The sequence below is a fragment of the Sinohyriopsis cumingii genome, chromosome 10, assembly GCF_028554795.1.
Source record: "Sinohyriopsis cumingii isolate HCF-2022 chromosome 10, ASM2855479v2, whole genome shotgun sequence".
Taxonomy (NCBI): Eukaryota; Metazoa; Mollusca; class Bivalvia; order Unionida; family Unionidae; genus Sinohyriopsis; species Sinohyriopsis cumingii.
The window spans coordinates 20445514-20469341 of NC_142970.1; the positions used below are offsets into that span (position 1 = coordinate 20445514).

Sequence of the window (23828 nt, forward strand, 5' to 3'; positions counted from 1 at the left end):
TTCAACCCTCACTAGTCACAACATAACATAACTTACAGTGCTAGATGTTAAAGCATCATCATCAGTCCTGTAGTCTGTTACACTGTTGGAGCATCGCACAAGACCAAACGACCAGCTTCCTCCATTCCTCTTGATTTTACATCTTTCTGAGTGAGTCACTCAATGTCATGTCTGTCCACTCAACGTTATCTTCCCAGATATTTCTTTGCTTGCCTCTCTCTCTTTTTTTATCCTTGTACAGTGCCTTGTGGGACTGTCTTTGGAAGTCCTGACGATTGTGAGATGTGCCCATACTACTGCAGTTTACGTTTTTTCACTGTGATGAGGAGGTCATTGTGAGGCCCAGGGGCTTGTCTGATCCACTGTCATATGTCTTCATTGGTGACACAGTCTTTGTATGTGATGCCGAGGGTTTTTCGGAAACATCTCATATGTGTGGCCTGTATCCTTTCCTCTAAGTCAGATGTTATGGTCCATGGTTCGCAGACATAGAGAAATATCGAGATCACCAGTGAATGCATCGGTCTGACCTTTGCACTGAGTGTGATGTTCTTATCGTTCCAGATGGGCTTCAGTTTTATCAGCACTGCTATTGTCTGTGCAGTCCTGGAGAGTACTTCAGGTTTCAATCCTTCATCTGTTACACTTGCCCTCAAATACTATGGACTGGTTCTAGCTTCGTACATTGGATCCATAAGTTAGTGCTGATGTCCATGGTGTTACTAGTTATCATTTTGGTCTTCTCTACCCTGATGTCTGTGCCATAGGCTGCAGACGTTGTATCAAGGCTCTCTACAAAGCTAGCTAATTCTTGCTCATTTACGACTAGTCCATCAATGTCGTCGGCAAAACGTAAGCGAGTGACTGTTCTGCCTCTGATGCTTACTGTTCCTTCATACGTTTCAAATGTGTCAGTCATGATTTTCTCCAGAAAGATGTTGAATAGTGTGGGAGAGAGCAGACAGCCTTGTCTGACTCCAACTGTCATTCTGAACCAGTCCTCTATGATGCCGTTGAAGCATACTGCACTGGTTGCCTTGTCATGGAGGTGCTATATTAATCTATATGAATATGATGACGTTGCCATTGATGTTCTACAGTCTCAGGGTCACCCACAAGGACACCCTGTCAAATGCATTCTTGAAATTGACAAAGACATGATACAGATCTTGCTGGTGCTGGATGTACTTCTCACACAATAATCTGAGGTTGAAGATCTGCTCTATTGTGCTGCACACTGCTCTGGAACCTTCCTGCTCCTCGGTAATTATCTTTACAGCCTATGGCTTTAGTCTGTTCAGCAGTATCCTCAGCATTACATTGCATGGATGGCTTATAAGACTGATAGTGGCTTTGACACTTTTGATCATGTTCCCTTTGATGGAAAGGGTGATGATCAGTGATTGAGTCCACAGCGATGGCCATACTCCTTTTTGCCAGATATTGTTGAAGATGTTTGTAAGGGTCCAAATCACTGCTTCTCCCCCACCTTGGATCCGTTCTGCTGGGACAGATGTTAAAGCACAACTAGTAAAATTATCTGTCATAAGATAATAAATTCTCTGCTTGACCTCAGCTCACATTCGCATTTTCTACAAACAACCATTACCTAATGGACAATAACGTATTAGAATGATTTTGTTTGCTCTAACCATTAGGCTACCGGAGTGGTAAATAATAATAACAATAATAATAATAATAATAATAATAATAATAATAATAATACTGAATAATGTTGGATGTTATGTATAATAACTTATCAGGTACATCTCTACAGTTTCTAAAGTTTCATGAATTCATATTTCATATAACAAATTGGCCTATTTGTAAATAGTTAATACTCTGAGATAATTTAATACTTAAGGTAAATACTTTAAAGTACATATGCCTAAACTCGAAATTCACACGAAAATTTCATCTACTTTAGTAATGATAAACTAATGTCTGTTTATCCCTGTCCATTATTTGATGATTTGGTATCTTATCTACAAAAATAAAAATAATCAGGAAACCATAATTTTGAATCAACATTTTTCTTTGTTTTATGTTTCCTTATCTTTTGTTATATGGCTAATCCAGCATAGATTTCTAGGTTCATACTCATTTTCCTTTATAGATGATTCTGTTTGGCTGGACGCCTTGTCTTTTTTTCTTTTAAATCAATAAGTGACCTTTTGCCCAAAGGTCTGTTAAGTGTTTTAACTTTTGTCCCCATGACTGCATGTGGTATTGAAACTGGACTAACATCAATATCTTATTCACTTTCTAAGACTGATCAATTTAATTATTCTATATCGCTATCATTAAACTCTACAAATTCGCTCACATCTCAACCTGAATCCATCTTTGTTTATCTTAACTACACACATTTCGTAAGGTGCAGAAAAGCCCTTTCCAGTATGTCTAAATTTAACATATTACGTTTCAGGCTTTTATCAAAATATTGAGTAAACAGCCATCTTGTTGGTTATGATAATCAAAAATGTGTAATCTTTCTACCTGTTGACTTATCAACGTTTACTTAACATACCAGTAATGGGGTATACATCTACGAGGTACTAGGTATCTAAATAGTGCATTTTACGCATGCGTACGTCACTGGGAAGTCAACAAGCATTATCGACACCGCATAGAACCAGCATTTGGGTTGAAGAGTTATTTACAGGTTGATAGACATGTGTTGGGGGAAATTTTAACTAAGACTGACTAGCTAGATTACACGCATGTGCAAATATTGTGGTGAACGAAGCATGGAATTGTGTTAGACCAACAAGTTGTTCTCCACCTTTTTGTTTTGTTTCACTGGCGGCGGAACAGTCAAACAAAATAAAATAAAGGTGGAGAACAACTTGTTTGTGTAGGAATTATGTGCATTCCAATCAGTCAGCCAATTCAAAACGACCTTGCCATTGGTGACCTTGCGAGTTGAATACAAATCCTTTGAGTTGAAATCAACGAAATTCATACAATAAATGGAGACAATGTCTGTAATGACATCCTTACCTGAATATATAGATGCAGTCTTTGACTGCTTAAGCAGGTACTTTTATTTGACACTCTTGCATTGTTGTACAAAAAAGATAAAAGGGGAGCGAGCGTTTAGATTTATCAGTGGTCATCGCAAGTACCAAAATATCTGATCACTATTGGACATATAACAATGAATTTTACTATACGTTATCTACATTTGTTTGTCAGTACTGACCTTTCCACTATGTGACAATCAATGCCAATGATATGTTAATCTAAAATACCTTCAGAAATGATATAACGGTGAAGTTCTAGTCGAAGGTCGACCTTATCTTTTTTGAGATGCTGGACTGTCAACAGAGCAACATGTAGACAGTACACAGATTTCACTTCTGGGTCATCACCAAGGCCTTATTACTCACTGTGCACTGTCGCCAGAATACACACTTACAACAACACCTTGGGTTCATATTATCAAGAATAAACAATTGCCTTTAAATTCCTAAAAAATGCATAAATAAAACTCTTCTATCACCACCAAAATGAGAGAGGAAAAAATGTTCAAAAAATAGACTAGAACTACATTCGTGGGGGTACTGAAGTGGAAGTACTAATTATGACCCAAATCCTGACAGGCCTCATTTGTTATGAAAATGTTATTCAAACTTTTATATTTGCACGCTACACCAATTTCAACTTTATATATGAAGTCTTTTTGAATTTCCTTGCAAACAAAACATGTGACACCTGTCAGAAAGTATGTAGTGCTAGTGTTCCACAGGGGGAAAGTTTTGGTCTAAGTGCTCTTGAGAAACCAAAACTAATTTGCTATATCTTCCTTAATTATAGGAATGTTTGAATGCAGTAAAAACCTAAATGTAATACAAAATAAATCCTGTCTGAAAATATGTTTAAAATTAACAAATATTAATACATTAAAAACTAACAGCAATTTAAATAAACATTTAAATTTTAAAACTAAATTTAATTAAAAACTTAAATTTTCATACAAATTTTAAAACACATTTTGACAAATGTTAGACTGCATAGTTGACTTATAAATACTATTTAAAACAAATGGTTGTTTGGGTCTGTACAACTGACATCATTTTTTCCAAGGGTAGTAAAGCAACATAGCTCACAGTGATTTTGGCAGAATATGCCTGTCCAGGTGCATATAGGTGTACACACTAAAGAAACTGACACGTGCTATGTTCCACATTTATTGTGTCAGAAACTTAGGCAGTGGTTTCCATAACTAATAGCACATTCATATTTAAAGTTCTTATGGGACCACTATCATGTTTTAAGGCAAAAATTCATTACATTTCAATGTTGATAGCTACAAGAGGTGAAAATGGGATAGGAAAATAGTTTCTAAGGAGGCTCCATCTTACCGAAAAGTGGTGTTGATCTCTCTCGTAAAGACCTACGCCATGTCGTTGAGGTGCTATATGTCAGTCTGGTGATATGAACTAATCTTGGTCACTTCTGGCAGTACACTGCACATGCCCTTATGGGACCTTGCTATCACCACCGGACTAGTGGATAACTTCTAATCTGATCCAAGTCTAACACTTGTTCCAGATAACAGGTTAGACCTGAAGAGATACAGTGTTTCACTTAATTCAAGAAAACAGTAAGATCTACGTAAATGAAGTTAAAATGTCTTAGATATGGTGATTTCAAAATAACATTAAGGATGCAAGCATGGGGGAAAATATTAAACCTGACAGAGTGATATTCGGAAATGTGAAGCAATGACCATGTATTAAAGAGACAAATTTATCCTAAAAATATGAGGTTTCTAGAAGCATATTTAGCCATTTACAGGTCAAATAACTAATCAGGTAGACAATGTATTATAAAGTTTAAGACAATGTTGGGGCGGTGAGGTTTGGTGGTTGATGCTAACATTAGTACATACAAGTATACAGGAAAGTCAAGTGAGAATGTACTAAATTATAATATATAACTATAAGCAATCTTATTCATGAGGGAAATAACAATTTTGGATATTGCAAGTGAATACATCCAAATGTGGTCACACAGATCAACTATAGGTGCCAATAAATCCTATATCATCAACTAAATATGAAATTCTGATCCTCAAAATTTGTAAACAAGAAAGGAAATTTGCATATGTGGGACATATACAATGTACTTGTTAAGATCAAATGTGCAAACATAATTCAGATTATCTGTATGTACATTTATAGTGCATTTTGAAGAATGTTGGTTACCAATTATTAAGCTCATTGATTCAGTGGAATCAGATATCAGCTGGTGCTTCAATACCGCACACAGTCAAAGTATTAGATTAAAATATGTTACTATACATAGGCATATTCATGATGAAAATAACATTTTGGGATATTTTCAGTGCACACAGCCAGAAATGTGCCTTACAGATTCACTATAGGTACAATGTCAGGTTATATGATATAATTAATGTGAACTTTTGATCCCAAACATTCTAAAATGGATGGATATGTGTACATGTGGGATATGTAACCATGTACAAAGTTAAATTCAAATAATTTGTTTGAATGCTTCTTATGGAATCTTTTGAGAGTCAGTTAACAAATATTATTAGTAATTAATAATGCACAAAGCAAGATGGATCATTAGAATTCCCATAACATCATATAGGCCACAATGCCGCACTACAGCAATCAATATCTTAACCTAACTGAACAATAAAATGAAATGCATTTTGTATTCAACTTACATCATTTTGCTTTTTTCTTACATCCAAGGGTAAATATACCTGGGGGAAGCATATTTTATCCCTTTGACCTGTATTTCATTCTCAGAAAGTTTAAAACGATTTAGTCTAGAACTTGAGTAGTTTCTAGTATAAAACTTTCATCGCTGTCCTGTCACTAAATACCTTATAACTATGTTTATAAACAATCACTGAAGACTAAACTAGCATATATGTGTTACTCAGGAAGTGACCCCATGATAAACACATAAATTAACTACTTAGACCCCTAATAAACATCTGAATGGCCAATACAAAATATAATTTTGTCTTTGTGTAGTTTAAATGAATGTCTCATTTTGACTTACAAAGAATTTTCTCTGACAAAATGTAACAAATATCCAACATTGGAGCTTGTATATGGTGTAAGAATATATACATGCTGATAACATGTAATATCATTCCAAAAATATATATGTGCATTTGGGGGGATATTTTTTTTAACATTTTTTTTACTTTTAAATTTAATTCAAATTTTTAAATAAAAACTAATTTGTTACATTTAATTCAATTTGTATATTTTCAAAATCAATATACATATTGTATTCAAATTTCATGTGTCTATCAATAATAATAAAGATTTTATACCAATTCAAACTTTACTCCAATACTACTCTGACAGGACATAGGACAGAATTAATTTTACTATATGGCATCTACATTTGTTTCTCAGTTCTGACCATTCCACTGTGTGACAATGCAAATCATTTTTTAATCTAAAATACCTACAAAGATGACCTCACGGTGGTGAAGTTCTCATTAAAGGTTGACCTGCTCTTTTTTGAGATGCTGGACTGTCAACAGAGCAACATGTAAACGGAACATAAAGTTTACTTCCGGATCATCACCAAGGCCTTATTACTCACTGTGCACTGTCGCCAAAATAGACATAGACAACAACACCCTGAGCTCATATTATCAAGAATAAACAGTTACCTTTAAATCCCTATCAAAAAATGCATAAATAAAACTCTTCTATCACCACCAAAATGAGAAAGGAAAAAATGTTCTAAAAATAGACTAGAACTAATTGTGACCCAATTCCTACTATAATAACAGCCTGTGACTCTGAAATCAGCTGATTGGAGGATGCATAGAATCATAACGGTATATCATGTGAATAAACATTAAATTGGAGAACATGTATTTCATTATGACGGCTGCCTACTAGGTACATAGTACAACATAGGGTTGTAAAAGGCGCCTTTGTTCATGAATATCATTGTTAAATTAATAATGTGATAACATTTTAAGCCATGTTATGGAACGAAAAGCCACACGTATTCAGTAGTCCTTGAGCTCATTTTACTTAATGGAGACAGCTTATGTTTCTGTGATTATAATGATATTTATGATAGCATAAACTTCCATGTATGCATTATACCCGGGTTTCCCTGATGAATATGTTTATGTTTAAAATGATTAATGTCATAAAAGTGAAATGCTATTCCCAACCCCTCTAAAATACAATTACTACATTGCATTTGCTGAGTATTGATAAATAATACATTTAATTTATCACCAGTGGTCATGTAAGGAGCAGATATATAACTTCGTATATTTCTCATGAACATTCATACCATGCTTTTGAAACTCGGTTATGTCACTGCTGCACATGATATGGAAAAAACCCAGGTGTAGGTTAAAAGTTCACATCTAGGGAAAGCAACCACATGCACAATTGATAGTTATGTCGGTGGTTCTTTCCGGGCTTTCCCGGGTTCTTCCTCCTCCATTAATACTGGCCGCCATGCATAGCCTATCGTGCTGAAAAATGGCGTTAAACCCCACAACAACAACAACAACATTTCAATGATACCCTCAAACCAGAACACTTTACAACATTTGATACTCCATTTAAATTTTCTGTCTTGATTTGCAATTACAGAACTATGTAATTTGTTTTTTGCTAATGAGCCAGTTTAATCTAATTCAGTCTTAACATTTGTAGAGGTAAGTGCCATACAATGATTTTTTTTTCAATTATAGTATAGTAATGCTCTATTATGTTTCCTCATAAATGATTGTGCCTCAGGTCAGTTATATGAGCAAAATTGAAATTGTTGATGCTGACTCCAGTGTTGTATCACAGACCATTGTTATTTCGTGCATTAAGTTTTGCCATAGTTTACCAAACATGTCTTCCATTTGTCTAGGTAGATCAAGGGCAGTCAAGTGTAGCGATTGAAATGCTTCCATCTGGACTGGTCCCTGAGGAATCTAAAGATGACAAACAAGGTAATGGTAACTACACAATGTCATTACAGGCAAGCATGCATGACTCTGTGGATTTAGGCTGCAATGAATTGTAAAGGTTTGCTTATATTAGGTATTATGATAAATTGTGGGGCCCCAAGTGGCCAAGTAGTCTAAAGCACTCACCATTATGGATCATTGCCATCTCACCTCTTATGTGAGAAAGCTTGTCAGTACCTTCTCATGAATCGGTGGTTCTTTCTGGGGTTTTCCCTGGGTTTTCCTCCGCTTTTTATATTGGCCCTTATGTATAGCCTATATTGTGCTACAGAATGGCATTAAATCCAACAACAACAACAACAAAAAATGACATTCTGATGTACACAAATATTGTTTGTTGCAAATGACCATCACATGAAACTTAAACTGAGAATATAGAAATTTGTAAAAATGTTGGCATCCATCATTTCAGTATTTGTTATTCCTGTTTGTATTTAAAAACTTTAATGAGAGAGAGAGAGAGAGAGAGAGAGAGAGAGAGAGAGAGAGAGAGAGAGAGTTATACTATACATGGATCTTATAATTGTTGTTGTTGTTGTTGTTGTAGGGTTAAATGACATTTTTCAGCACAGGTCTTGTTGCACTAGAAAGTGATCCCCAGATTAAATTGGCATGCACTAAGAATCATTAGCGACAAAAGTGAAAAAAAGCAAACAACAAAAGAGTAACTGTGTATCTAACTTGATAAAAATGAAGAAAATAATTTCCTCGACTAGAATACGGCACATCCATTAGGATTACCGGTATGACTTCTGATCCGCCCTCGTTCACCACTAGATTATTGGAGAACACATTATAACCCAAGACATTCTTTCACAACAAAGAAGTCAGCAAACTTGCAGAGACAAATGCGTTATTTGGATTACAAAGTCGGGGGTCATGGTATATTTTGTTGATGTTCAACTTTGCTGCAGTAAAAAAGGTCTAATATTTCAAGTGTAACTTATTAGAAAGAAGATTAATCCGTATCCGTATTAACTACCATTTGGTTAATAAGATTTGGCTTTATGTTTTGGCTTATATGTAATATGTTGGTCTACAATATTGCTTCAGACAAATGTAGAACGTTAAACTAAAAGAAAAACAAACTAATACAATTATTCTTGGAATGGACAATGCATTTATTAATTGTGCATGTGGGTTTATTTGTATGTTTAGATGGGTCAGACGAACATTTTTCGTTACAGTTTTGAGACCAACATATTTTAATTGACTCATAGTCCTGACATCATCGTTTTTGTTTCAACCCTCAATTGTACTCCCCTGGTGGATACACTGCATACTGTACATGAAATAACAGGGCTTGGTTAGGGAAGTGGCATACTGTACATAGCAACAGCCTAAAATAGCAAGGCTTTGTTAGGGAGGTGGCATACTTTACTTAGCAACAGCCTAAAATAACAAGACTTTGGAAGGGATGTGGCATAATGTACATACCTACAGTGTGAAATAAAAATAATTGGTTTGGAATATGGCATACTGTACATATCAACTGCATGAACTAAAAGGAACTAATTAGGGAAGTGGCATACTGTACATAGCAAAGGCATGAAATGACAAGTTTTGGTTAGGGATGTGGTACACATTACATAGGTACAGCATGAAAAAAACAAGACTTGGTTAGGTAAGTGGTGTACTTGTACATAACAGCAGCAGAAAATGATAAGGCTCGGTTAGGGAAGTGGCATACTCTACATAGCAGCAGCATGGAATGACAAAACATGGTTATGGATGTGACATGCTGCTCATATCAACATCATGAATTAACAAGACTTTGTTAGGGAGGTGGCATACTGTACATTGCAGCAGCATAAAATAAGGCTTGGTTAGGGAATCGGCATACTCTACATAGCATCAGCATGGAATGACAGAACTTGGTTATGAATGTGGCATGCTGCTCATAGCAATAGCATGAATTGGCAAGACTTTGTTAGGGATGTGGTATACTGTACATAGCAACAACATGGAATAACAATGCTTGGTTACGAAAGTGGCATACTGTACTTAGCAGCAGCATGGAATGACAAAGACTAGGTTAGGGAAGTGACATACTGTACATAGCAATAACATAACAATAGCAAGACTATGTTAGGTATGTGGCATACTGTACATAGCAACATCATGAAATACCAAGACTTAGTTAAGGATGTGTCAAACTATTCATAGCAACAATATGAAATAACAACTCTTGGTTAGGGAGGTGGCATACTGTACATAGCAACATCATGGAATGACAAGACTTGGTTAGTGAAGTGGCAGACTGTACTAAGAATTTGTGAATAGCTTACTTTACATGGCAAACAACAAGGAACGCCAAGACTTGTGATTTGGATATTTTAATGTACCGGTAGCTTTTATAATTTTTCAGTTATGTAACTATGATATATGCACTGTGGCAGTATATAGGAATGTCTAGTAGTAAGGCATCATGCCGCAGACATGTGGTATGATGTTCCACCCAGTCATATTATTCTGACACCAGGCTGACCAGTCTTAACAATAGCCTCAATGCTGAGTGCCTAGCAAGGAAGTTGCAATGAACCCCTTTTCTAAGTCTTTAACATGATTCAGCCAGGTTTATCCCCATGACCTCCTGCATCTGAGACAGATGCTCTGTCCATTTAGTCAACTAGACTTAAGAAAGAATTGTCTTGCTGTACATATCAACAGACATGAAATAATAAGACTCACATAAAGTGGTTTATTTTACACAACATCACATGAACTAAGATTATGCTACTAACCAGTCCTAATTATTTTACTGAAATACTGACAGAAATAGTCCAATATAAAGTATTTCATTTCCATAGCCGTTGGATAGTAATTCTTTTTAAAGCTATGTGCAGAATAGTCCGACATATCGCATATCACGAAAACACAGGTGTGTTATCCCATGTGTCCAAATTTGATAATTTTTTGAGCAGAATATTCTGGTGACAGTTTCATCTTTTCAAATAGTAAGCATTGCAGAATTTTATTTTCGTCGATCGTTCTAATTCGGTGTGCGTTTTGCTTCAATATTGTGATGGAAACCTTAAGTGCGCAGAAATGCCAAACAGCATTTTATATGGTTATCCACTGACTTGCGGCTCAAGTGAATGATATTATGTTTTGCTGTGTAACTTAATATTAGCCTACCCAAGAATATTGACCTTTTTGTGGACCTCACTCATCTAATTATTATTTTTAATTAATTTTTATGTTAGTCGGGTATATGCAACATTAAATTTGTGAATAAAAACTGTCACATGTACACTTCACAAATAATGCATTTGACAGTTATGTGCTAACACCATAAAAGCTGAGTTGTAGCTTCTTTTGATGTAAGCGACCTTACACCTTGTTTCACAAAAATAAAAAAGTAAAATCGATTGACGTTTTGGTCTATATTCAGAATGTTATCCTTTATTATTACCATTCTTTCATGAATACGTAACATTTATGCTGGTCATGTGCCTTTCACAATTGAACATGTGTGCCTTTTCATTAAGATTTCCTCAATTTGTTGCATCGCGTATATCATTTAAACTCGTGAGCGTGTGAATCAGCCTAAATGAAACAGCCATTACAGAGTAGCTAATGTGTTATCTGAAGAGGGCAATTTGGTATAAACACCGAATAAAACAACTTCTGCATCTGATTTGTTTGAAAATAAACAAGGATTAAAACCATGCGCGTTTTGTACAGACTGGTCTCCCAGGTAAACTCAAACCTGCCTGTGAATTATGAAGTCTTTATTTACCTTTATTTAATGTTATGTTGGAGAAAACAGAAAATATGCACATGAAAAATAAAAACAAAAGAAATCATATTAGTCTGCAACAGTTCATTAAGTGTTGCCAAACTGAAAATGTGTTGTTTCACGTGCATAATAAGTCTAAGGACACCGAAAATATTTTTGTGTGTCCCATGATTTACAGCCATTATGGTAGACCCCCCATCTTAAAATGTTAAACACTTTCACATTGAAACCTTGCATATAGATAAACTTACCATCCCGCGTTCTTTCAGGTATTTAATTGTTTCCTAAATTATTTGGCCTATACATGAGCAAGGATCGCCCTGTGCTTCACCAGTGTCGCAGACTGCAATTTTTTTACTGATTGGCAACACAATACACCATCTGGTGAACTTTTGGTACAGTAATTTAGCCACTATTTGATTTTGCACTTTTACAGAAATTGTACTTACATAATGAATAATCAAACTTGCTTAATAACTAGGTTGTTATGAATCTCATATCAAACATGCTCTAAATTATGGTACACATTTTTTCTTTCGTTTTCATACAGATAATAATGGCAGAAATGTTTTTCATTACTCTGTTTGCAGATAAGGGCAATATCTAGCACCACTTGGGATAACAGGTTTTAGGTAATGCCCAGTTTCAGCCTGTAGTGAATAAGTGCAGATTCTAAACTGGGTCATTTGTTCTAGATGCTTCTTTATGACGACTTTTTTAATGTGCTGTCTGGTTAGACCTAAAATATTGCCAAATTGACATTCAGTATGATTGCCATGGTTGTTGTTTTGCAAATTGTTTTACTGCTTCACCTCGATTGCCACGTCTTTGAAGATCTTGATCTTGCATCTTAGATTGATAGATGGTTGGTCATATTAAAATGGACTTTTCAGTTGAAGACCTTAGGATGTTGGTCTTAAATAAAAATAGATTTGCCAACCAGAATAACCACCATGGCAGCCATTTTTAAAATATTGTTGTCATGACAATTTCTTAAGAGCAGTTCACATGGGCATGGAGTTTTACAGCAGATCATGCTGTTCACTTGATCTTAAATAAAAACAATTTCAATCTCACATCCAGTTTTTGTGACATTGTGGCTGATTTTGAAATCTTGTTATTGCTCAAAAAATATCAAGGGATGATTTCATTGCTAAAGAGTCAACTCTTTAACTTTACACAATTGAGTCTGAATCTATCTATCTATCTATCTATCTATCTATCTCAACCACTCCAGTGGCCTAGTGGTTAGAGCGTCCGCCTCTTATGTGGGAGGTCGTGGGTTCGATCCCCGGCCGAGTCATATCAAAGAATTACAAAAATGGTACTAACAGCTGCCTCGCTTGGCGTTCAACATTAAGAGGTTAGTATTAGGACTGGTCGTCCCGGTGTCAGGATAATGTGACTAGGTGGGACATCATGCTACATGTCTGCGGCATGATGCCACAGTGTTTGACATCACTATCAACTGCCACATTGCAGACATCGTAGCGATCTGGCTGAAAAATTGTTAAAGCTACGTTAAAAATCAAAATCACATCACATCACACATCTATATATATATCTATATATCTATATATCTATATATATATATATATATATATATATATATATATATATATATATATATATATATATATATATATATATATATATATATATATATATATAGATAGATAGATAGATAGATAGATAGACTGGCTTGAGGGTGAAAGCTGATCCTTATATGAGGATACTTCTTTCTCACAGAATACTTCTTTAATATGCTTTAACATCATGGGAGAACTCAACTTTAAGTCAGTAAAGCTGTATGACTAAATGTAGCTGACATTTCTCAGCTTCTAAATATATGGATGTATTGTTTATTACTGTATGACAAAATCATCTGAGTGAGTTAAATTCTCCATCAATATCAGAGGCTAATATCTAACTTAGTGAAGCCTACGTTTCTAAATATAATCATCCAAGCTAACAAAAACGTGCTGAGTGAAATCCACAGACTCCAATGTGGAGAGCGGAGAATCCAACCCAGTTACTTTCAACAGCATATTGTGATGATATCTCAAATATCAACCACATGTCATTCAATTTTCATTTGCCTTTAAGCATGTAGTGGACTCTGGGCCATGCTCAGTGTTCGAAGGCACATGTGCCTTTGAAGATCATTGACATCTCTGAACTGTGTGCGTTCGAGTCTCTGCTGGTCTTTGTCAGCATATGAGAAAGCTTGCCTGTAGCTTCCTGTGGGGTGGTGGGTCTTCCTGCACCAAATATAGTGACCACCGTGTAAAGTATATCATGTGGTGAAAAATGGCATTGAACCCACATAACTATAAACTATAATCACACTTGTAGTTTATAATAGCGGTTTCCACAAACAGGGTGTACGAAAACACTATATGCACCAAAATCTAGTTCATGGGCTGCATTTAAATGGATGCTGAATAATCCGTTAAAAGAAATAAAAAACTTTAAAATATAAATTATATATTTTAATATTAATTTGCAAAAGATGAAACAAGGTGGATTATTACGTATCTATCACAGCAGAGATTCAATCCTTTGCAGACAATATGTCAGAAAATTAACATTTGTGAAACTGTTAAATGTAATAAATCTGCAAAATCACAATATTGGGAAGCGAGATGCATTTTCTAAATGAAAAGCTTCCAACATGGAGAACGGGGGATAAAGAAATCTCTTTTATCCTTACAAAATAATGAAAATAAATTTGACCAAATCTGAGCTTGGTTTATTTTTTTTTTAAAACTTTCTTAAATATTGCCAGGTGATAAGTCTGCACATGTGATAAATTCCTATTTAAATATTATTGTGTTACTTTGTTGAATGCTGGCTGTAAAATTTGTTTGTATATGTTTACTTATTTCAGGCCCAGTCATTCCTGTGGAGATCCTCCGTATGGATGATAAATCCCTTCAGTTGTACACAAAAGCTTTGCGTGACGGCAAGGAGAAGGTTTACAACCTACGAGTCATGGTGGTTGGTCAGTTTGGAGTTGGAAAGACAACATTGATTAAGCGCCTCCTTGGAAAGCAGGTTGATATATCCGAGAGGACGAGTACAGAGGGAATCAATGTATATAAACATTGTTTCAAAATCTCTCTGGACACTGGAGAATGGATAGTACAGCACGAAGGTAGGCTGTCATTAGCCCCGAGATTCACAATGAAATGACAAAAGTTGTATGATTCTCTCCGTCTGAAAGTGTATGAGTAATGACACATAATTTCTCTTCCACTGTACATATACTGATTTTAAACATTAACATATGACAGAGGTCATTTTTAATAAGGATGCAAAATTACACATCTAGTGTGCAGATAGAGCTTTTCAAACTTGGGATATGACTGAGGTCATTTTGAGACCCTATTGGGAGGTGATGTTGCTGTATTGTTCTCAACGATACAATGTAGGATATGACTGTATTGTCCCTTGAACCTATAGTGAGGGAATGTAATTGCTGCTGACTCTATAATGAAGAGATGAGATAGGATTGTCCTTAACCCTATAGTGAGATGTGACTGTATTGTCACTAACCCTATAGTGAGATGTGACTGTATTGTCACTAACCCTATAGTGAGATGTGACTATATTGTCACTAACCCAGAAGTGAGATGTGACTGTTTTGTCCCTAATCCTATAGTGACTGTTTTGTCCCTAATCCTATAGTGAAATGTGACTGTATTGTCGTCCCTAATACTATAGTGAGATGTGACTGTATTGTCCCTAATACTATAGTGAGATGTGACTGTATTGTAACTGATACCATAGTGAGATGTGACTGTATTGTCCCTAATACTAAAGTAAGATGTGACTGCATTGTCACTAATCATATTGTGATATGTGACTATATTGATCCTATAGTGAGATGTTACTGTATTGTCATTAATCATATAGTGAAATGTGACTGTGTTGTCTCTAATACTATAATGAGATTCGACTGTATTGTCCCGAATACTATAATGAAATGTGACTGTATTGTCCCTAATACTATAGTGAGATGTGACTGTGTTGTCCCTGATACTATAATGAGATGTGACTGTATTGTCACTAATACTATAATGAGATGTGAGTGTTTTGTCCCCTGACCCTATAGTGAGATGTGTTAGTAATGAGAGGATGTGGCTATAGGACAAACGGTACTAATTATACGGAAGAACTGTGAACCAGTCTAGAAATGGATGAAGAAATAATAGAGTATTTACAGGTTTGGTGGTCCATAATTGGTTAATAATGAAAATTAAAATTTTAGGAAAAATATCTTTTGAGAGCTTATCCTATATGTAATGTAAAAAAAATATTGACAAATTTCTACTGATGCAATTATAGCATTTTTACAGGCTTGACTCAGGAGTACTCAATACTGAAAGTAGCACCTGATTCATTTGGTGCAGAATCAATAACACGTGTTTCATGCACATGTATGTAAACAAATTGCCGCGGGTCATATGGTGTTCTCCACACATAAGCTTGCACCAAGGTTAGATGTGCACGAACAATTACAGGTGTCATTATCAGCACCCATAAATTTTAAGTTATTGAATTTTGAATACGATAGTGTTTCCATATGTTTACCATTGGAGTGGAATTAGTACCGTGAGTCCTAAATGCGACCTATACCATAATAGGAGTTTGTTGTTTCCATGGTTACCACGTGCATACAGGGTATCAATTTGGTGGTTTTTACATATGACAATCATAATGGAGTCTTTTTATCATGGTTTGGATGTGGTTTTGGAGAAAAATTCTATACAAAAGACAGATGGGGATGGTTTTATACACTGCAGAGTGGAAGTAGATGGCTCAGGCCATAGGGAAAAGAGCATAGTATGGCCTGATGGCAGAATTTCATATGATGGTACCCATAGATTGGCCTGTATGGTTAAATACCATTTAACACATGCAATAATCCCCAAAATGGGGTGGCGTGGGGTAGATTTTATATGTAAGCCACTTATGTCACAATCACTTATGTATCAGTACTGATCATTTAACTTTAGAGACACACTCAGCAGATCAAAGCAGAGAACATTGTAAAAATAAGGACTGTGCACAAAACTGCACATGCTGCATTGCCTCAACCTGTAAATTGGATTATTATATGTCGAGTCACATTGAATATCACTTATACCGGTCTTGTTTCTTATCCTAGAATTAAACTCCTTGACACCTATTCTATGTTCAGCATGTTTCTCATATTGGTACATTACATTTTTGGGTAAACAGTATTGGAACTTTTCTGCATTCCTTTTGTTGAGGTAGCAGGGAGGGATATTTTCACTTAAAATAATAGTTTTCAACCCTTCATTCCAAATATAACTCTGCAAAAGTCCTATCTGTATTGCATTCTTTACACAGGCAGTTTTTCTTCCCCAACCTCTCTTCATACAGTTGAAACATTCTTGATGTATAACTGCATGGTGAACATACTGCTCTCTCCCACCAAACCAGATCTCTTTTTTCTTCATGTACCAAGTCCCATGATAGAAAACCTTCATACTCAGGGTGTTGCAACTTGTGGTCTCAGAACACATTATTCCAAATCTCAGCATTTGATTACTGCGTGCACTAAGCGATATGTGTTTTGTTCACCATATATGTTGTTGTGAATAAATGAAAACAAGCTTCATGTCAGAAATATGGTTTCATATTTGAAACAAAAGCTATTTATAAAACCTACATTGCTCTGTTCTTACCATCAAATAATAGTAAGGAATCATTTAGCTGTAAATTAGAGCTTGCTATTTGGTTTGCCAAATCAAGGTGCATTACCTCCCCTTTGACTGTAATTGAGTGATTGCAATGTTTGCTTTGTTTCTCTTTTGTTCAGTAATGTATGCATTTTTTCAGCTTTATATTAAAAAGTAAGTAATTTAACACTGCTTATAGTGGAAAGCAGCCACAGTAATGATTTTGAGACTTTTTCTTAACTTTGTATGAGCTTTGGGTAAATGTAGGTATATGTTTATGTATTAGACAACTTCAATATGCAATTCAATTCTATTACTTAAATTTAACAAGTAGTGTATTCAGTGACAATTTTTATCAGTGTCTGCATATTGCATAGAGACATGAACTTGTCTTGGCATAGCAAAGTTTTTCACACATTTCTCCACCTCCAGCATACTTAACAGCTTGAGTCATAACAGTTTGTGCATACACTTTCTGTCTCCAACATCAATGTCAGTATTATAGGAACTTTGGATAGCTTTTTCAAATTTGTCTCTTGATGTCCTTATGTAACATACCTCATGTTGATGTGTTATTTGGGTTGATACACATTCCCCCCCCACCCCCTTTGTTGTGGGGAACATTACCAGGCTTGAAGAAATTACTCCGTCTATTCTTTGCTTATTCACCCTTCCCCATAGTTTTATACTAAAAAGTAGCACTATGTTATTTAATTATTCAGTATAATACAGCTTATGGAACTCTTCCTTGGCTTTTATACCTTTTTATTAACATTTGGGGGTCATGAATCACATGTGATGATAGTTTAAATAAGTTTGGAATATCAGCATCTCTTGATGCTTCATGGGTGTGTGTATTTGTTTTAGTCACAAAAGGGCAATGGCCTCGTATCATTTTGACCTGTCATGTGGCACACTTATTTGTTTTGTTTGATTGATGTGAATAGGGATGCACTGTATGTTATTTCTGTGAGAGTCAGCAAGAAAAGAAATGCAATTTTGAAATTTAAAACATTTAAAACTTGTCATATAGCCAGTGAGAGATGAAAATACTATGCGTCATGTAATTTGATACCATGTGATGTCATACTTGCTGATGTCAGCATGCTTGTGTTTCTTTTGTGTAGCATGCATGCCATAGAAAGATAACATGAAGATACAAAGGCAGAAAACAATTATTTTAATAACAAGAATAAGCCATTAATAAGTACAATACAACACAGCAACATGTAATGTGGATGCAATTTAACTACATATATTGGTATCACATAAAATGCTATTGCACTATTATCCATGCACAAGCATGGCCAATTCTTTCTTACAATTATGCTCTAATATCAAGGAGTAAAATACAAGTTTTTCAAAAAAAAATAAATCTGGTTATAGGACACACGGTACTAATTATACGGAAGAACTGTGAACCAGTCTAGAAATGGGTGAAGAAATAATAGAGTATTTACAGGTTTGGTGGTCCATAATTGGTTAATAATGAAAATTAAAATTTTAGGAAAAATATCTTTTGAGAGCTTATCCTATATGTAATGTAAAAAAAATATTGACAAATTTCTACTGATGCAATTTTAGCATTTTTACAGGCTTGACTCAGGAGTACTCAATACTGAAAGTAGCACCTGATTCATTTGGTGCAGAATCAATAACACGTGTTTCATGCACATGTATGTAAACAAATTGCCGCGGGTCATATGGTGTTCTCCACACATAAGCTTGCACCAAGGTTAGATGTGCACGAACAATTACAGGTGTCATTATCAGCACCCATAAATTTTAAGTTATTGAATTTTGAATACGATAGTGTTTCCATATGTTTACCATTGGAGTGGAATTAGTACCGTGAGTCCTAAATGCGACCTATACCATAATAGGAGTTTGTTGTTTCCATGGTTACCACGTGCATACAGGGTATCAATTTGGTGGTTTTTACATATGACAATCATAATGGAGTCTTTTTATCATGGTTTGGATGTGGTTTTGGAGAAAAATTCTATACAAAAGACAGATGGGGATGGTTTTATACACTGCAGAGTGGAAGTAGATGGCTCAGGCCATAGGGAAAAGAGCATAGTATGGCCTGATGGCAGAATTTCATATGATGGTACCCATAGATTGGCCTGTATGGTTAAATACCATTTAACACATGCAATAATCCCCAAAATGGGGTGGCGTGGGGTAGATTTTATATGTAAGCCACTTATGTCACAATCACTTATGTATCAGTACTGATCATTTAACTTTAGAGACACACTCAGCAGATCAAAGCAGAGAACATTGTAAAAATAAGGACTGTGCACAAAACTGCACATGCTGCATTGCCTCAACCTGTAAATTGGATTATTATATGTCGAGTCACATTGAATATCACTTATACCGGTCTTGTTTCTTATCCTAGAATTAAACTCCTTGACACCTATTCTATGTTCAGCATGTTTCTCATATTGGTACATTACATTTTTGGGTAAACAGTATTGGAACTTTTCTGCATTCCTTTTGTTGAGGTAGCAGGGAGGGATATTTTCACTTAAAATAATAGTTTTCAACCCTTCATTCCAAATATAACTCTGCAAAAGTCCTATCTGTATTGCATTCTTTACACAGGCAGTTTTTCTTCCCCAACCTCTCTTCATACAGTTGAAACATTCTTGATGTATAACTGCATGGTGAACATACTGCTCTCTCCCACCAAACCAGATCTCTTTTTTCTTCATGTACCAAGTCCCATGATAGAAAACCTTCATACTCAGGGTGTTGCAACTTGTGGTCTCAGAACACATTATTCCAAATCTCAGCATTTGATTACTGCGTGCACTAAGCGATATGTGTTTTGTTCACCATATATGTTGTTGTGAATAAATGAAAACAAGCTTCATGTCAGAAATATGGTTTCATATTTGAAACAAAAGCTATTTATAAAACCTACATTGCTCTGTTCTTACCATCAAATAATAGTAAGGAATCATTTAGCTGTAAATTAGAGCTTGCTATTTGGTTTGCCAAATCAAGGTGCATTACCTCCCCTTTGACTGTAATTGAGTGATTGCAATGTTTGCTTTGTTTCTCTTTTGTTCAGTAATGTATGCATTTTTTCAGCTTTATATTAAAAAGTAAGTAATTTAACACTGCTTATAGTGGAAAGCAGCCACAGTAATGATTTTGAGACTTTTTCTTAACTTTGTATGAGCTTTGGGTAAATGTAGGTATATGTTTATGTATTAGACAACTTCAATATGCAATTCAATTCTATTACTTAAATTTAACAAGTAGTGTATTCAGTGACAATTTTTATCAGTGTCTGCATATTGCATAGAGACATGAACTTGTCTTGGCATAGCAAAGTTTTTCACACATTTCTCCACCTCCAGCATACTTAACAGCTTGAGTCATAACAGTTTGTGCATACACTTTCTGTCTCCAACATCAATGTCAGTATTATAGGAACTTTGGATAGCTTTTTCAAATTTGTCTCTTGATGTCCTTATGTAACATACCTCATGTTGATGTGTTATTTGGGTTGATACACATTCCCCCCCCACCCCCTTTGTTGTGGGGAACATTACCAGGCTTGAAGAAATTACTCCGTCTATTCTTTGCTTATTCACCCTTCCCCATAGTTTTATACTAAAAAGTAGCACTATGTTATTTAATTATTCAGTATAATACAGCTTATGGAACTCTTCCTTGGCTTTTATACCTTTTTATTAACATTTGGGGGTCATGAATCACATGTGATGATAGTTTAAATAAGTTTGGAATATCAGCATCTCTTGATGCTTCATGGGTGTGTGTATTTGTTTTAGTCACAAAAGGGCAATGGCCTCGTATCATTTTGACCTGTCATGTGGCACACTTATTTGTTTTGTTTGATTGATGTGAATAGGGATGCACTGTATGTTATTTCTGTGAGAGTCAGCAAGAAAAGAAATGCAATTTTGAAATTTAAAACATTTAAAACTTGTCATATAGCCAGTGAGAGATGAAAATACTATGCGTCATGTAATTTGATACCATGTGATGTCATACTTGCTGATGTCAGCATGCTTGTGTTTCTTTTGTGTAGCATGCATGCCATAGAAAGATAACATGAAGATACAAAGGCAGAAAACAATTATTTTAATAACAAGAATAAGCCATTAATAAGTACAATACAACACAGCAACATGTAATGTGGATGCAATTTAACTACATATATTGGTATCACATAAAATGCTATTGCACTATTATCCATGCACAAGCATGGCCAATTCTTTCTTACAATTATGCTCTAATATCAAGGAGTAAAATACAAGTTTTTCAAAAAAAAATAAATCTGGTTATAGGACACACGGTACTAATTATACGGAAGAACTGTGAACCAGTCTAGAAATGGGTGAAGAAATAATAGAGTATTTACAGGTTTGGTGGTCCATAATTGGTTAATAATGAAAATTAAAATTTTAGGAAAAATATCTTTTGAGAGCTTATCCTATATGTAATGTAAAAAAAATATTGACAAATTTCTACTGATGCAATTTTAGCATTTTTACAGGCTTGACTCAGGAGTACTCAATACTGAAAGTAGCACCTGATTCATTTGGTGCAGAATCAATAACACGTGTTTCATGCACATGTATGTAAACAAATTGCCGCGGGTCATATGGTGTTCTCCACACATAAGCTTGCACCAAGGTTAGATGTGCACGAACAATTACAGGTGTCATTATCAGCACCCATAAATTTTAAGTTATTGAATTTTGAATACGATAGTGTTTCCATATGTTTACCATTGGAGTGGAATTAGTACCGTGAGTCCTAAATGCGACCTATACCATAATAGGAGTTTGTTGTTTCCATGGTTACCACGTGCATACAGGGTATCAATTTGGTGGTTTTTACATATGACAATCATAATGGAGTCTTTTTATCATGGTTTGGATGTGGTTTTGGAGAAAAATTCTATACAAAAGACAGATGGGGATGGTTTTATACACTGCAGAGTGGAAGTAGATGGCTCAGGCCATAGGGAAAAGAGCATAGTATGGCCTGATGGCAGAATTTCATATGATGGTACCCATAGATTGGCCTGTATGGTTAAATACCATTTAACACATGCAATAATCCCCAAAATGGGGTGGCGTGGGGTAGATTTTATATGTAAGCCACTTATGTCACAATCACTTATGTATCAGTACTGATCATTTAACTTTAGAGACACACTCAGCAGATCAAAGCAGAGAACATTGTAAAAATAAGGACTGTGCACAAAACTGCACATGCTGCATTGCCTCAACCTGTAAATTGGATTATTATATGTCGAGTCACATTGAATATCACTTATACCGGTCTTGTTTCTTATCCTAGAATTAAACTCCTTGACACCTATTCTATGTTCAGCATGTTTCTCATATTGGTACATTACATTTTTGGGTAAACAGTATTGGAACTTTTCTGCATTCCTTTTGTTGAGGTAGCAGGGAGGGATATTTTCACTTAAAATAATAGTTTTCAACCCTTCATTCCAAATATAACTCTGCAAAAGTCCTATCTGTATTGCATTCTTTACACAGGCAGTTTTTCTTCCCCAACCTCTCTTCATACAGTTGAAACATTCTTGATGTATAACTGCATGGTGAACATACTGCTCTCTCCCACCAAACCAGATCTCTTTTTTCTTCATGTACCAAGTCCCATGATAGAAAACCTTCATACTCAGGGTGTTGCAACTTGTGGTCTCAGAACACATTATTCCAAATCTCAGCATTTGATTACTGCGTGCACTAAGCGATATGTGTTTTGTTCACCATATATGTTGTTGTGAATAAATGAAAACAAGCTTCATGTCAGAAATATGGTTTCATATTTGAAACAAAAGCTATTTATAAAACCTACATTGCTCTGTTCTTACCATCAAATAATAGTAAGGAATCATTTAGCTGTAAATTAGAGCTTGCTATTTGGTTTGCCAAATCAAGGTGCATTACCTCCCCTTTGACTGTAATTGAGTGATTGCAATGTTTGCTTTGTTTCTCTTTTGTTCAGTAATGTATGCATTTTTTCAGCTTTATATTAAAAAGTAAGTAATTTAACACTGCTTATAGTGGAAAGCAGCCACAGTAATGATTTTGAGACTTTTTCTTAACTTTGTATGAGCTTTGGGTAAATGTAGGTATATGTTTATGTATTAGACAACTTCAATATGCAATTCAATTCTATTACTTAAATTTAACAAGTAGTGTATTCAGTGACAATTTTTATCAGTGTCTGCATATTGCATAGAGACATGAACTTGTCTTGGCATAGCAAAGTTTTTCACACATTTCTCCACCTCCAGCATACTTAACAGCTTGAGTCATAACAGTTTGTGCATACACTTTCTGTCTCCAACATCAAT

The 23828-nt window shown here is 35.2% G+C and overlaps 1 protein-coding gene across 2 annotated transcripts in view; it reads left to right on the forward strand.

The window, feature by feature from the left end:
• The window catches only part of LOC149789689 (uncharacterized), a 140671-nt gene that overhangs the window by 41230 nt on the left and 75613 nt on the right, over positions 1-23828 (forward strand). For both annotated transcript variants that reach the window (XM_089971705.1, XM_089971704.1), the window contains 2 exons: positions 7894-7975; positions 14626-14892. In XM_089971705.1, coding sequence (XP_089827831.1) covers positions 7894-7975; positions 14626-14892 — 349 coding nt within the window. The remainder of the gene's footprint in view (positions 1-7893; positions 7976-14625; positions 14893-23828) is intronic.